Below are 16,289 nucleotides of genomic sequence, written 5' to 3'. Positions count from 1 at the left end.
AACGAGGTGCATTAGTTCCCACTTACGTGCTGCCTCTAGCCCACGCGGGAGCGACCTTTAATATTCTGTGTCCACAGCCTGGGGTCACCGGAATGTGCCCTGGTCGAGGGGATTTTTGTTGTTGTTTTTTTGCTTTGCTGTTTCTGCTATGGATTAAATCCGACAACACATGTGGGCTTCCCCTTAGGCGTTTCTCCCAGTTTCCGGACACGGAGTCACTCGTGTGAGCTGGAAGGGGAGAGGCTGAGGATGACCGCGTCCTTTTTCTGCACTGCTCTGGGCTTCTTGGTGATCTCCGCCTCTCTGTGGGTGACACAAGGACACAAACACGATGCATAAACCAGTCTGATCAGGAGAGTGCAGAAGGGACCCCCAGGGCCATGCAAACAGCTCAGAAATCAACCGCCCAGAGCGACGCGCGTCAGGGGCTGGGCCGGGACAGCCGTGGGCACTTGCACATCTGAACACATGCAGGGGACTTGCACAGCCAAGGCACAGGATGCAGAAGAGCTCTGGCATATATGAGAAGAAAATAAAAGGAACAAAACAGAAAAAATACAAACAAACAGACTTAGTTCCAGGGAAGGCGAAAGTTATATAAGAACAGGAATATAGGGGCCAGTGTTGTGGTGTACTGGGAGTGTTGTGGGAGGCCAGCATCTGATGTGGGCACTGGTTCGAGTCCTGGCTGCTCCACTTCTGACCCAGCTCTATGCTAACAGCCTGGGAAAGCAGCGGAAAATGGGCCAAGTCCTTGGGCCTCCTGCACCCACGTGGGAGACCTGGATGAAGCTCCTGGCTCCTGGCTTCGGCCTGGCCCAGCCCCAGCCATTGCCACCATTTGGGGAGTAAACCTTAAGCTGCCACCTGTGACACCAGCATCCCATATGGGCACTGGTTCAAGTCCTGGCTGCTCCACTTCCCATCCAGCTCCCTGCTAATGCGCCTGGGAAAGCAGCGGAAGACGGCCCAAGTAGCTGGGACCCTGCCACCCACATGGGAGAATGCGAATGAAGCTCCGGGCTCCTGGCCTTGGCCTGGCCCAGCGCTGACTGTTGTGACCATTTGGGAAATGAGCCAGCAGATGGAAGATCTCTCTCTGTTTCTCCTTCTCTCTCTCTGTAACTCTGCCTTTCAAATAAATAAATCTTAAAAAAAAAAGGAGAGAAAAATAAACATAGTATACTCCATGGATTAGTTGGCCAGAGTGTTAATGGTATCACAATGCTGATAACAGCCAAAATTACTGGCCGGCGCCATGGCTTAACAGGCTAATCCTCCACCTTGCAGCGCCGGCACACCGGGTTCTAGTTCTGGTTGGGGCGCCGGATTCTGTCCCGGTTGCCCCTCTTCCAGGCCAGCTCTCTGCTATGGCCCGGGAAGGCAGTGGAGGATGGCCCAAGTGCTTGGGCCCTGCACCCCATGGGAGACCAGGAGAAGCACCTGGCTCCTGGCTTCGGATCAGCGAGATGCGCCGGCCACAGCGGCCATTGGAGGGTGAACCAACGGCAAAGGAAGACCTTTCTCTCTGTCTCTCTCTCACTATCCACTCTGCCTGTCAAAACAAAAAACAAAACAAAAAAAACAGCCAAAATTACTACAGCAATCCATTGCAAGATGGGACGTGTGTGTGTGTGTGTGTGTGTGTATGAGAGAGAGGGGGAGGGAGGGAGGGAGAGGGGGGAGGAGAGAGCTAGAGGGGGAGGGAGAGAGACGGGAGTGGGAGAAGAGGGAGAGAGGGAGCCTGGAGAGACAGAGACATCCCGGTCCTCATCTATAAAGCCCAACACTGAGAAATCGAGAAGTGGCTAGAAAAGCTTGGTATTTACACACGGAGGGCAAATCCTGAACCAGTCATTAACGAAGTGCAGAGTCGCTGCTGGGCTCCAGGGGGCGCAGTTCTGGTAACGAGCTTTGTAGAACAATTAGTTAATGAGCTTTCCTGTTGCACGTACTCTGCGTCAGGCGCTGCTCCCAGGGCTTTATAGACACCCAGCCAGTGCCATCCTCGTAACGCCCTGCACTGCACCACCCATTATCCCCCACTGCAGAGATAAGGAGCCAGAGACACAGAAGGGAAGGAGTTAGAGGCTGCCCAGCAAAGCAGGTCGTGGAGGTGCTGGGATTAAAGCCTGAGTAGTCTGACCCCAGAGCTTCTCCATCGACTCCTAAAACACGACATGGATGACTTTAATTAGAGTAAAAACAGAAGAGGCCATTTGGTTAAGTCCACAGCTCGGGAGGCCCGCGTGCCATATGCCTGGTTTGAGTCCCTGCTCCTCCATTCTTTTTTTTTTTTTTTTTTTTGACAGGCAGAGTGGACAGTGAGAGAGAGACAGACAGAAAGGTCTTCCTTTTGCCGTTGGTTCACCCTCCAATGGCCGCCGCGGTAGGCACGCTGCGGCCGGCGCATCTTGCTGATCCGAAGCCAGGAGCCAGGTGCTTCTCCTGGTCTCCCATGGGGTGCAGGGCCCAAGGACTTGGGCCATCCTCCACTGCACTCCCTGGCCACAGCAGAGAGCTGGCCTGGAAGAGGGGCAACCGGGACAGGGATCAGTGCCCCGATCGGGACTAGAACCCGGTGTGCCGGCGCCGCAAGGCGGAGGATTAGCCTAGTGAGCCGCGGCGCCGGCCTCCTCCATTCTTTTTTTTAAGATTTTATTTATTCATTTGAGAGGCAGAGTTACAGACAGAGAGAGGGAGACAGAGAGAGAGGTCTTCCATCTGCTGGGTCACTCCCCAGATGGCCTCATAGCCAGGGATGAGCTGATCTGGAGCCAGGAGCCAGGAGCTTCTTCCAGGTCTCCCACGTGGGTACAGGGGCCCAAGGACTTGGGCCATCCTCCGCTGCTTTCCCAGGCCACAGCAGAGAGCTGGATGGGAAGAGGAACAGCCGGGACACGAAGCAGTGATCATATGGGATTCTGGTAATGCAAGTGGAGGCTTAGCCTACTACGCCACAGCGCCGGCCCCTACTCCTCCACTTCTAGTCCAGCTTTCCACTAACGTGCACCCTGGGAGACAGCAGGTGATGGCTCAAGTATTTCAGTCCCTGCCACCCACGTGGGGGACTTGGATGGAGTTCCTGGCTCCTGGATTCAATCTGGCCCAGCCCTGGGAATATGCTGGCACTTGGAGAATGAACCAGCAGGTGAAAGATCTCTGTCTCTGTCTACTTTTCAAATAAAATGAAATATTTTAAAAGCCAAACTTCCTCTCTCTCTCTCTCTCTCTCTCTCTCTCTGTCTCTCCCTCTCTCACTCTGTAACTCTGCCTTTCAACTAAATAACTAAATCTTTTTTAAAAAATCATTATCAGGGTCAGCATAATGTGTAAAGCTACCGCCTACAACACCAACTTCCCATGTGGGTACCAGTTTGTCCTGGCTGCTCCACTTTTTTAAAAAAAAAAAAATTTATTTATTTATTTGAAAGGCAGAATTACACAGTGGGGACAGGGGGAGGAGGGGGGGGTCTTCCATCCGCTGGTTCACTCCCCAGATGGCCACAACGGCTGGAGCTTCGCTGATCCGAAGCCAGGAGCCAGGAGCTCCTTCCAGGTCTCCCACGTGTGCGCAGGAGCCCAAGGACTTGGGCCATCCTCTACTGCTTTCCCAGGCCACAGCAGAGAGCTGGATCAGAAGAGGAGCAGCCAGGACTAGAACCGGCGCCCATATGGGATGCCGGTGCTTTAGGCCAGGGCTTTAACCCACTGTGCCACAGTGCCGGCCCCTCTCCACTTCTGATCCAGCTCTCTGCTATGGCTTGGGAAGCAGTGGAAAATGGCCCAAGTGCTTGGACCCCTGCACACTCATGGGAGACCAGGAGGAAGCTCCTGGCTCCTGGCTTCAGCCATTGTGGCCTTCTGGGGAGTGAACCAGTGGATGGAAGATCTTCTTCTCTCTCTTTCTCTCCCCCTTGCTCTGTAATTCTTTCAAATAAACAAAATAAATAAATAAATAAATATATATATATATATATTTTGACAGGTAGAGTAGATAGAGAGACAGAGAGAAAGGTCTTCCTTTTGCCGTTGGTTCACCCTCCAATGGCCACTGCGGCCGGCGCATCGTGCTGATCCGAAGCCAGGAGCCAGGTGCTTCTCCTGGTCTCCCATGCGGGTGCAGGGCCCAAGCATTTGGGCCATCCTCCACTGCCCTCCCGGGCCACAACAGAGAGCTGGACTGGAAGAGGAGCAACTGGGACAGAATCCAGCGCCCCAACCAGAACTAGAACCCGGTGTGCCGGCGCCGCTGGCGGAGGATTAGCCTAGTGAGCTGCGGCACCGGCCCCACACTTATCTTTTAACTTTACTTTTCCATGAGCTTTTTGAAGTTGATTTCTTACTAATTAACATATATGAACATACTATTAAGAACTAGGTCTGAGGCCGGCGCCGCAGCTCAATCAGCTCTCTGCTGTGGCCTGGGAAAGCAGTGGAGGATGGCCCAAGTGCTTTGGTCCCTGCACCCATGTGGGAGACCTGGAAGAAGCTCCTGGCTCCTGTCTTTGGATTGGCTAAGCACTGGCAATTTGGGGAGTGCACCAGCAGATGGAAGACTTTTCTCTCTGTCTCTTCCTCTCTCTCTAACTCTACCTCTCAAATAAATAAATGAATAAAATCTTAAAAAAAAAAAAAAAAGAAGAAGAAGTGGAGCATCATGGGATGCCGGCACTGAGGAGGCGGCTTCACCCGCTACGCCACAGCGCCGGCCCCAGCATCGGGACTTCTAAAAGCGATACCTGACCATGTGATTCCCTGTGTAACATCTTCCAGGGGCTCCTGGTGACTTAGAAAATACAGCGTGGCGTGGCGTGGCGTGGCGTGGCGTGGGAACCCCTCCCAGCTGTGCAGGGAGTGTCTGCAGGCTCAGCTCTCCTGGAAGCCCTGGTGCCTGTACCTGACCTCCGGCCGCGCCTCCTCTGGATCTGGCCTGTGGCGGATCTGGCCTGTGGCGGATCTGGCCTGTGGCGACCCCACTCTGCTCCGCTCACTCTTCCTTCGTGGCCCTGCCCCTGCCTAGCAAACCCCGTCCCGGTGTTCTAGGCTCAGGCCCAGGAGCGCCACTGTCAGGTGTCTCTACAGGGCACCAGGCTTCTGCCTCTCTCTTGCCACTTGGCCACCAGCATCTCCAGGAGTGGTGACACTGATGTGACACGCGTGTCTTCCCTCTGCCACCCGTGGACACCAGGGGCTGCATCTCACCCACTGTGATTTTCCCAGTGTCTGCGCCGGGGGACTTTTGAACCCTCTTTAAATCCAGGCCCTCTGTGTGAACCCGCGGATAACCCTTACGGCGTGCGGTGTGCGCTCTGTTGCGAGGTCCTGGTTGTGGTACACTCCGCTCAGGGCTGGGCCCAGAGGAGACAGTGGGTATGGAGTCCCGGCTATCATACTGCAGAGTAGTGCTGTTATTTATGTATTTTAAATAAAATAACGAGGGGCAACCAATGCAGGGCCCCGAGCACCTAACTCTCCAAACCTGCTTTCCAGGAAAACCTGCCGGGGCGAGGGGGATCCCTCCCTCAGCCCTGGGGCAGGACTTCCTGTCCTCACCTGGACTCAGAAAGGTCACGGACGTGGTCAGGGCTCTCCTTCCAGGGCAGGGAGTGCATGGGGCTGTCGAAGTGAGCGGGGAGGAGGGTCAGACTCTGTTCTTCTGCCCTTTCTTGCTCTTTCTTTTCCTTCCTGTGGGGAAAACGAGGGACGTCAACAAAAATCTGCTCAGAAATTCAGTGTGCGTTCTTCAGAGAGTTTACTGGAATCGCTATTCTTGTTTTTGTTATTATTACTATATTTTATTTGAAAGGTAGAGAGACAGAGAGAGTGAGAGCGAGAGAGAGAGAGAGACCTTCCATCTTCTGGTTCACTACCTCAAAACCAGCAACAGGTTGGGCCAGGCCAAAGCCAGAAGGGAACTCCATCCAGACCTACCACGTTGGTGGTAGGGACCCAAGTACCTGCGCCATCACCTGCTGCCTCCTAAGGTGCACATGGTAGGAAGCTACTCTGGAAGCAGAGCTGCTGAGACTCGAACCTGGCTCCCCAGTACGGGGTCATCCAGTAGCAGTTTAACCACTGCGACAAATGCTCATCCCCTGGAATTTTTAAAAAATTAAAAAAAATTTTTTGAAGCCGGCACCACGGCTCAATAGGCTAATCCTCCGCCTTGCGGTGCCGGCACACCGGGTTCTAGTCCCGGTCGGGGCACCGGATTCTGTCCCGGTTGCCCCTCTTCCAGGCCAGCTCTCTGCTGTGGCCAGGGAGTGCAGTGGAGGATGGCCCAAGTCCTTGGGCCCTGCACCCCATGGGAGACCAGGAGAAGCACCTGGCTCCTGCCATCGGATCAGCGCGGTGCGCCGGCCACAGCGCGCTGGCCATGGCGGCCATTGGAGGGTGAACCAACGGCAAAGGAAGACCTTTCTCTCTGTCTCTCTCTCTCACTGTCCACTCTGCCTGTCAAAAAAAAAATTTTTTTTTTGAGAGGTAAATAGAGAACGCCTCTCCATTGGTGAGCAATGAATAATATCACTGAAGAAATTTTGAAAGTAAAAGAAGAGGGGCCAGAGCTGTGATGCAGCAGGTACAGCCACTACCTATGACTCTGGCGCCCCCTATTGGTGCTGGTTCCAGTCCTGGCTACTCCTCTTCTGATTCAGCTCCCTGCTAATGCACCCGGGAAAGTGGTGGAAGATACTGCAAGTGCTTGGGCCCCTGCACCTGCATGGGAGACTCAGAAGAAGCTCCTGGCTTCGGATTGGTCCAGCTCCAGCCGTTGCAGCCATATGGGGAGTGAACCAGTGGATAGATCTCTCTCTCTCTCTAACTCTACTTTTTAATTTAATAAATAAATCTTTTAAAAAATAAGGGTTGGAAGATGAAATGTAGACGTTCTCTAGAAAGGACAGAACAACACGTCGTGGGACGCTGAGGCAGGTCCAGGCTCTCAGCCCGGGGCCTCTTTCTGCTCCTGCTCCCTCCCTCCACCATGAGTGGACCCTGCCCCAGCTGCAGCCCCGGCCTGTGAGTGGCCAGTGGCCATTCTTACACGCAGGCCGTGAGCAACGCTCCTGCTCCACACAGGCCAGAGTGGACCTCACGGGCTTCCGAGCCCACAGTGCCTCCATCTGCCACAAGTCCAGACAGGAGCACGGCCGCAGGGGACACTGTCCCTGGGCCCTGCAGACACCCTGGTGGCCCTGAGGCTGGGTCTTCCAGCCGGCATGCGAGGGGTCCCTGCTGGAGACAGCGCCATTGTAGTGCAGCTGCCAACTCGGACTGTGTTTCCAGGCTCCGTGTCCCCCACTTTCACGCGTGAATCTTCAGGATATTATCTGTGAGGCTGCGCGGGGACGGGAACCAGGCTCACGAGCCTGAGTGGCTTCCTGGGATATTTTGCACAATACTTTCTTAGGCTTGTGGTCCCTGTTCCCAAAGAACACACTGCAAATCAGAAGAGAAAGCATCGGGTACATTTTCAAACATTTTGAGATGACAGTAGAAACTCAGCACCAGCCGGGCTCAGAGGGGCGCTGACAGCTGCCATGCGACATCTCACAAGAAGGCGCGAACTGATGCCTGCACTCTGTGACTGAAGGAGCCAGGAGGGAGGAGCGAGCGGAGGGAGGAGATGAGACCAGAGAGAGGAGTGCAGCAGAGACTGGAAAACAGCAGTCAGTGAACGAAACAAAAGGGCGGTTTCTTGAAACCATCAACCAAACTAACAGATCTTCAGGTCAGCTGACTACCAAAAAGGTGCAAGTCGATTCAGAAATGAAAAATATTTACTCCAAAATTACAGAAATAAAAGGAAAAATTCCAGAAACAAATGATCAAATCTGAGAACAAAAAATTGAAATTCTGCATTGACTTATGACAAGAACACTGAATCAGAAAGCCTGCTGACAAGGAAAAGCCCCAGGCTCCAGGGCATCACTGTGAATTCTTCCAGATGAAGGAGAAGGAACAGGGCCGGCGCCGTGGCGCAGCAGGTGAAGCCGCCGCCTGCAGTACCCACATCCCATATGGGCACCGGTTCGAGTCCTGGCTGCTTCACTTCCAACCCAGCTCTCTGCTGTGGCCTGGAAAAGCAGCAGAAGATGGCCCAAGTCCTTGGGCCCCTGCACCTGCGTGGGAGATCCGGAAGAAGCTCCTGGCTCCTGGCTTCGGATCGGCCCAGCTCCGGCCTTTGTAGTCATCTGGGGAGTGAACCAACGGATAGAAGACTTCTCTCTGTTTCTCTCTCTGCCTCTGTAACTCTGCCTTTCAAATAAATAAATAATTTTTTAAAAATATGTATTGTTTAAAATAAGAAGAAACACCAATTGTTCTCAAGCTCTTCTAAGAAACAGAGTTGGCAGGAGACCTCCTGACTCACTGGACGTGGCTGGCACTGCTCTAGGACCTCACAGCAGGGAAACAAAGGGAAGGAAATTAGCAGAGAAATGCTAACGGGGAGTCTCTCACAATTAAATGCACAGCTCCCTAAGCTGAGAGGGCTCCCAACACCAGTAAAACATAGTAAGAAAAACCTTACACCTTAGAAGACCAGGAAAACGGGCCATGTCCTCAGCGACATACCAAGCCACAGGAATCAGAACGGCATCAGATTCCTCAGCAGCAGAAGTAGAACACAGGAAAAAACTGGAAAGTCCTGTGGCAAATCGGATTTTTAGGATTTTATTCTCTCTGAAACATCTCTCATACACTACTCAAGAAAAAAGGCATTTTAGACATACAAAGACACACGTTTCCCACAAACCTTTTCTTTGGGACCTACTACAGGATGTGCTCCAGCAAAGTGAGGGAGTAAAACAAGAGGAAGACACGTGACCTGGGAGCTCCAACCAGACAAAGCTGCCGAAGGGAAGACCGGGTGATGGACACGTGACCTGGGGGCTCCAACCAGACAAAGCTGCCGAAGGGAAGACCAGGTGATGGACACGTGACCTGGGGGCTCCAACCAGACAAAGCTGCCGAAGGGAAGACCTGGGTGATGGACACGTGACCTGGGGGCTCCAACCAGACAAAGCTGCCGAAGGGAAGACCTGGGTGATGGACACGTGACCTGGGAGCTCCAACCAGACAAAGCTGCCGAAGGGAAGACCTGGGTGATGGACACGTGACCTGGGAGCTCCAACCAGACAAAGCTGCCGAAGGGAAGACCTGGGTGATGGACACGTGACCTGGGGGCTCCAACCAGACAAAGCTGCCGAAGGGAAGACCTGGGTGATGGACACGTGACCTGGGGGCTCCAACCAGACAAAGCTGCCGAAGGGAAGACCTGGGTGATGGACACGTGACCTGGGAGCTCCAACCAGACAAAGCTGCCGAAGGGAAGACCTGGGTGATGGACACGTGACCTGGGAGCTCCAACCAGACAAAGCTGCCGAAGGGAAGACCGGGTGATGGACACGTGACCTGGGGGCTCCAACCAGACAAAGCTGCCGAAGGGAAGACCTGGGTGATGGACACGTGACCTGGGGGCTCCAACCAGACAAAGCTGCCGAAGGGAAGACCAGGTGATGGACACGTGACCTGGGGGCTCCAACCAAAGCTGCCGAAGGGAAGACCTGGGTGATGGACACGTGACCTGGGGGCTCCAACCAGACAAAGCTGCCGAAGGGAAGACCTGGGTGATGGACACGTGACCTGGGGGCTCCAACCAGACAAAGCTGCCGAAGGGAAGACCGGGTGATGGACACATGACCTGGGAGCTCCAACCAGACAAAGCTGCCGAAGGGAAGACCGGGTGATGGACACGTGACCTGGGGGCTCCAACCAGACAAAGCTGCCGAAGGGAAGACCTGGGTGATGGACACGTGACCTGGGGGCTCCAACCAGACAAAGCTGCCGAAGGGAAGACCCAGGAGATGGTGAACAAAGTCCCAAGATGGGAGCTGGCAGCCAACCTACAGCACAGCAGCCCAGACCTAACAAGGTGGAGGCCTGAGTGGGAGAACCTCATGACGGGGAAGAAAAGAAAAAGAGGGCAGAGGGCGCATGTTCTCCCTCATGGTGAAGATGCCAGTTCAGAGGCCTGCATCCCATACTGGAGCACTTGAGATCAGAGTACATGTGTTCACTACCTGGCTTTGACTCAGTGTCCTGATAATGCAGAGAGCGAGTAGTGATGGCTCAAGTAACTGGGTTCCCGCCACGTACATGGGAGATCCACAGAGATCCCGGCTCCCGCCACGTACACGGGAGATCCGCGCAGAGATCCCGGCTCTCACCACGTACACGGGAGATCCACAGAGATCCCAGCTCCCACCACGTACACGGGAGATCTGCACAGAGATCCCAGCTCCTGGCTTCAACCTGGCCCTGTCCTGGCCACTGAGAGTATTTGGAAAGCCATTCACCAGATGCACGCTCTTTCTCTCTGTCTTTCAAATAAATAAATATACACTTGAGTATACAGAAAATAACGCTGCTTAGTTATCCCAGCAATCTGGGAAAATAATTATCAACAGGTAATCTCAAACATTTTTAAAAATTCAAGAAGTACCTAGGTGAGCATATTATGTAGAACAACAGAGTTAAGTTTCCAGGAAAACAGCTCAAAGAGTTGAAGTTTAACTTCTGTGGCAGCCCGGGGGACTGCTGTGTGGCCTGGGGCTGAATCTGACCCGTAGACGCTACGTGCGTGTATTTATCTGACGAAAAATGCAGGTCTGCCACTGCTTCTGCTAAAGTTCCCGGATGGCTGCCCACGGGTGGCAGGGGGTGCAGCAGGCCAGGCCCCTGCTGCCCCTGCCCTCCCACGGACTCTCCCCGCCTGGCCGGGCCCAGCAGGGGTGGAGTGTCCGGCTCCGCACACCAGCTGAGCTGCCTTCTGCCTGGAATGCCCGCCCAGCCTCGCCCTTCCCAAACCCCCTCAGGACTCGGGCACCTTGGCCTCAGGTACCTGTATGTGCGACCCTCCCCCCCCCCCCCAGCCCGTGAGCCGCGAGGGCAAGGTCTGTGAACGAGCTGGGCTCCTCTGCCCCTCTGTTTTCTGCTTAGTGAAGGGGGTGCTGATATCTAACAGTGTCTGCATGAACTACGCACAAGTAAAGTGGGCGTGTATTCTCTGGGGCTTCCCGCCCGTCCTAGCCCATGCCAGCGGCTGTGCCCTGTGTCCTCTGGCCACTCACAGTACGGCCCCCTCCCCAGTGCTGGTGGTCCAGACAGCAGATGACCCAAGCGAGCCATCGGAGGCTTTTATGGGTCTTGGTTTATGGAAGTGGAGAGAGGTTCCTGTCTGGCTTCCTTTTGTGTTTGGCACTGTGAGGACAGAGGCCTGGGGCTGCCCAGGGCCCTCAGAGCAAATAAACCTGGAACCGTGGACCGGAGCCCCTAGATTCTCCATCGGCTTCAGAGGCTTGATGTGGTTCCGGCCTCTGGGGTACAGAGAGCTGTGAGCTACACAGACCCTCCAGGACGGGGCCCCGAGGGGCCGTGAGCTACACAGACCCTCCAGGACGGGGCTCTGAGGGGCCGTGAGCTACACAGACCCTCCAGGACGGGGCCCCGAGGGGCCGTGAGCCACATGGGCCATCCAGGACGGGGCCCCGAGGGGCCGTGAGCTACACAGACCCTCCAGGACGGGGCTCTGAGGGGCCGTGAGCTACACAGACCCTCCAGGACGGGGCCCCGAGGGGCCGTGAGCTACACAGACCCTCCAGGACGGGGCCCCGAGGGGCCGTGAGCTACACAGACCCTCCAGGACGGGGCCCCGAGGGGCCGTGAGCCAGGCGGGCATCCAGGACGGGGCCCCAAGGGGCCGTGAGCTACACAGACCCTCCAGGACGGGGCCCTGAGGGGCCGTGAGCCACGCAGACCCTCCAGGACAGGGCCCCGAGGGGCCGTGAGCCACGCAGGCCCTCCAGGACGGGGCCCTGAGGGGCCGTGAGCCACATGGGCCGTCCAGGATGGGGCCCAAAGGGGCTGTGAGCCAGCCGGGCCGCCCAGGACTAGGCCTCAAGGGGCCGTGAGCAACATGGGCCGTCCAGTACTGAGTCCAGTGCTCTGGAGCCCAAGGGGCCATGAGCCACACAGGCCATCCAGGACGGGGCCCCAAGAGGCCGTGAGCAACATGGGCCGTCCAGGACGGGGCCCTGTGCTCTGTGCAGGGGAGGAACGACAGCACCAGCAGCTCTGAGCACCAGGAAGTAAGTCGAGTGAAGCAGACGTAAACCCAGGGACCTGTCGTGACCTGGTGCCCAGGTTTTCCGACTTCCTATGTGGCCCACACTTCCGCTCCTCCCGTGGACTCCGTGCGCACAAACCTTAAGAGAAACTCAGTTTCTGCGTGGTGATTTCCCCCAGGCTTCTTCTCAGGTTGTTCCTCGGTGAAGGACGAGGGCGGGAGGAACCTGTGGCTTGCTTTCTTTTTCTCGGCCGCTCTCTTATTGATATTCTTCACGTCCCTGGAGAGACCGGGCAGAGACACGTATGGGGAAGGTCCGTCACTCCGACCCCAGGAAGCACTGCTGGCTCCATACACAGACGGCCAACCCGCACGGGCTCAGGAATTAGCCCAGCACACAGTGAACCCTAGGGCTAGGAAGCGGCCCCTGCGCTCCAGAGGCCAAGGCTCAGATTAGGGAGATGGGGGAGGAGATCCACGCTCGCTCGGAGAGGAGGCGGACTGCACGCTGTGCCCGTGGACACATCTCAACACGGCGAAGCCGGAACCTGCGCCGTGATGAGGCCGGGGTGACCACAGGCCCAGTGCTCCACAGAGTGCCTGGTACACAGGAAGCACTTAAAAACCATCAGTGGCTGCTATGGCCGTGGGAGGAGGTGTCCAGTGCAGCGCGCCCACGGGACGTGCAGCGCCCAGCAGGAGCGCTGAGCCAGGCGCTGCAGACATGAAGAGACGCTTCCTCAACCTAGCAGCAGCTTAGGGCTACTCAAAGTGGACAAAACAGCGACAAATACACATTCCAGGGAGGGAAGATGTCGTCATAGGCTTGTCTGCCACTATAAGACAGATGTGAAAAGAATGCCATGGGGCGCAGGTGCTGTGGTGCAGTGGGCTAAGCCTCCGCCTGCAGCACCGGCATCCCTTAGGGACACTGGTTCAAGTCCCTGATGCTCCACTTCTGATCCAGCTCTCTGCTATGGCCTGGGAAAGCCACAGAAGATGGTCCAAGTGCTCGGGCCCCTGCACCCACATGGGAGACCTGGAAGAAATTCCTGGCTCCCGGCTTTGGATCGGCGCAGCTCCGGCCGTTTTGTGGCCATCTGGGGAGTGAACCAGAAGATGGAAGACCTCTCTCTCTCTCTCTCTCTCTCTGGCTCTACCTCTCTCTGTAACTGTCTTTCAAATAAATAAAATAAATCTTAAAAAAAATGAAAAAAACAATGACGTAACAGACGGATGCTCCACAAGGGCTGGTCCCCCAGGTCCCGTAAGCACCTCAGGAAGTTCTCTTGCAGCTCCTTCAGGTAGCTGTCGAAATAGTTCCACTCGCTCCGGTAGAGCCGGTTCAGCTGGCGCATGTTGTCCTTCCGCTTCTGCATGCTGCTCAGGGTCAGGTTGATGAGCTCGGCGTAGGTCAGCGTGGACCCAGTGGCTCTGGCTGTCAAGGAAGAGCCCAGACGGCACCGTGCGGGCTGCATTATTAGTGACCTGAGCCTAGTGCCTGGGCAGGAAGGAGCCGGGATGGCAGAGAAGGGGACATGCCGAGTGTCTGGACAGGGTGCGGGGGATCTGAGCAGGAAACGACCCTCCAGCTCTTGACCGTGGCCAGCGGCCTGCCGGTTCTCCACCGTGCAAGTGCAGTGCTTCTCCGGGCCTGCTGTGGGAAAGGAGGCCTGGGAGAGGCTTCTTCAGCCGCCACTGGGAAGTCTATGGCCCTGGGGGTGAACAGGAGAAGGTTCCAAGGCTCCTTCCCTCCCCCGCCTCAAGGCTGCATTTGAAGTCTCTCTGTGCCGCCCTCCCCTGCTCCTCCTGACTGCACAGGACCTCGGCTACACTCACCACCACCTGCGGGACCGCAGCCAAGACCAAAGGCGTCCTCAGTGCCTCCATCCTCCCACAGCAGGGAGAGTCCCGCCCACGTCAGGTGCTGCACACCCCTGGACCACAGCGCCCCTGGTTAGGGGTGAGCAGGTTAAGACACTGAGCGTGCAGGCGAAGCTGCGCACGCTCAGATCCCGAGCTGTGTCCCCCACGCAGGTTCCTTCCACTGCACCACCCTGTCGCTAGGGCACAGCAAGGCGACGTGCGGGAAAGCCACTTTCTACACCATGCAGCGCTCTGAACTCTGAGTCGTTATCATTGGCATCTTACAGAAGAGGGTGTGTGTGCACTTGGAGATGCGAGGTTCCGACCTGGTCGGTCACCAGTGCTGAGGAGCGCGGCGGCACCCGCCCTCCGTCAGCGTCAGCGCGGCTGAGCCCTCCCTCTGGGCGTCTGTAATCTGCGGGGCCGGCCCTCAGCAGGTTCTATAGATGACATGCGGCTCAGGGCATAGGTGCGACTCATCTAAACTCACGCCCGTCTGCTTGGACCAACACACCAATCTGATGCCGCAGAGTGCAGGTTCTTGTCCCTGGGGGACGCTGTCAGGGCTCAGGACACCAACGCACGCCACACTCGCCTGAGCTGTGGGCTTTTTACCACATCTTTACAATCCGTGGCACTGGGGCCAGAAGTGTGTGGTGGGCCTGTGTGTGTGTGTGTGTGTGGTGCTAGAAACACACACGTGGACGCCAAAGCTCCCCCCAGGACACACTCCGGGATGAGTGAGCACGCGGGGGCTTGGCTTTGTTTCACAGGAAGCCAGAATCCCTGGTTGGCCCACTCACACCGGAAAATGCACGAAGGGGAATTCGGCTCGCCCGGCGTCTCCCGGCCGGTTCATGCGGCCGGCTCTGGATTTGGGAGCAGGACGAGCAGGACTCTGACCTGAGGCCCACAGCAGCGGCCTCCCACGGCGAGCACCCACTCGGTGCCAGGCGCCGTGCTAACACCTGGAGGCCTCTCCCCTAGCCTGGCCTGCGGGCTAAGGACGTGGCGGCCTGCAGCGACCCAAGGATATGGGAGCAGCGTGGTCCTCTCCCTCCTGACCACCAACACGTCCATGCCGTGCTGTGGCAGCGTGCAGTAGTTCTGGAGGAAGTGCACAACCAGGGGGCTCTTCCCGTACGTGTTGAAGAGGTTCCAGGTCAGAGGCGGGCTTCTGCAAGCAGGGTGAGACTGGGGAGGGAACAAAGGAAAGCGGTGAAGGACGCGGCCTCTTTCACAGCATTTACCAAGAAACAAAGGCGCTGCTGTTTGCAATGCTGACACCCCGCAGCAGAGCGCTGGATCAAGTCCTGGCTGCTCCGCTTCCGACTCAGCTCCCTGCTGATGTGCCTGGGAAGACAGCAGAGGACGGCCCTAGTGCGTGGGCCCCTCTAAGCCACGCAGGAGACCTGGATGGAGTTCCTGGCTCTTGGCTTCCGTCTAGCCCAGCCCTGGTCATTGCGACCATCTGGGGAGTAAACCAGGGGATGAAAGGTCTCTCTCTCTCCCTAAAGATTTATTTGTTTGTTTGTTTATTTATTTGAAAAGCAGAGTTACAGAGAAAGAGAGGAGAGACAGAGAGAGAGGTCTTCCATCTGGTGGTTCACTCCCCAAATGGCCTCAACAGCCACAGCTGGGCTCATCTGAAGCCAGGAGCCAGGAACTTCTTCCCAGTCTCCCATGTGGGTGCAGGGCCCCAAGCACTTGGGCCACCTTCCAGCTTTCCCAAGTGCATTAGCAGGGAGCTGGATCAGAACTGGAGCAGCCAGGACTCGAACCAGCACCCATATGGAATGTCGGCACCATAGGTGGCAGCTTTACCTGCTAAGCAACAGTGCCGCCCCCCCCCTTTAAATAAATCTTTAATTTTGGGGGAAAGATTTCTTTTATTTATTTGAAGGGCAGAGTGACAGAGGAGGAGGGAGGGAGGAAAGAGAGAGAGAGAGAGATCTTCCAGATGCTGGTTCACTCCCCAAATAGCCACAATGGCTGGGGTGGGTCCAGACCAAAGCCAGGAGCCAGGAACCCCATCTGGGTCTCCCACGTGGGAGGCAGGGGCCCAGGCACTTGGGCCGTCATCTGCTGTCTTCCCAGTCGCATTAGGAGGGACCTGGATGGGGAGCGGAGCAGCCTGGACTCAGACTGCTCCCTACAGGATGCCAGCACCACGTAGGCCCCCAAATGGCAAGAAACGAGATGTAAAGGCGCTCGCGTCTGCTGCCGCAGGACCGCCAGTTCTAGGAGCCTCTGAGGAAGCTGCCACAGTACAGAGGTGCAGGTCCTATGC

The 16,289-nt window shown here is 56.3% G+C and overlaps 1 protein-coding gene across 1 annotated transcript in view; it reads right to left on the bottom strand.

Moving 5' to 3' along the window:
* Positions 1 to 215: 215 nt before the first annotated feature.
* The window catches only part of FAM227A (family with sequence similarity 227 member A), a 54,336-nt gene continuing 38,262 nt past the window's right edge, over positions 216 to 16,289 (bottom strand). The window contains exons 16-20 of the mRNA XM_062201879.1: positions 15,036 to 15,193; positions 13,409 to 13,561; positions 12,273 to 12,413; positions 5,557 to 5,688; positions 216 to 303 (exon numbers count right to left, since the gene is read on the bottom strand). Coding sequence (XP_062057863.1) covers positions 216 to 303; positions 5,557 to 5,688; positions 12,273 to 12,413; positions 13,409 to 13,561; positions 15,036 to 15,193 — 672 coding nt within the window. The remainder of the gene's footprint in view (positions 304 to 5,556; positions 5,689 to 12,272; positions 12,414 to 13,408; positions 13,562 to 15,035; positions 15,194 to 16,289) is intronic.

This window comes from Lepus europaeus, chromosome 10 (assembly GCF_033115175.1).
Source record: "Lepus europaeus isolate LE1 chromosome 10, mLepTim1.pri, whole genome shotgun sequence".
NCBI classification, from domain to species: Eukaryota; Metazoa; Chordata; class Mammalia; order Lagomorpha; family Leporidae; genus Lepus; species Lepus europaeus.
This window is presented reverse-complemented; position numbering and strand designations above follow the sequence as displayed.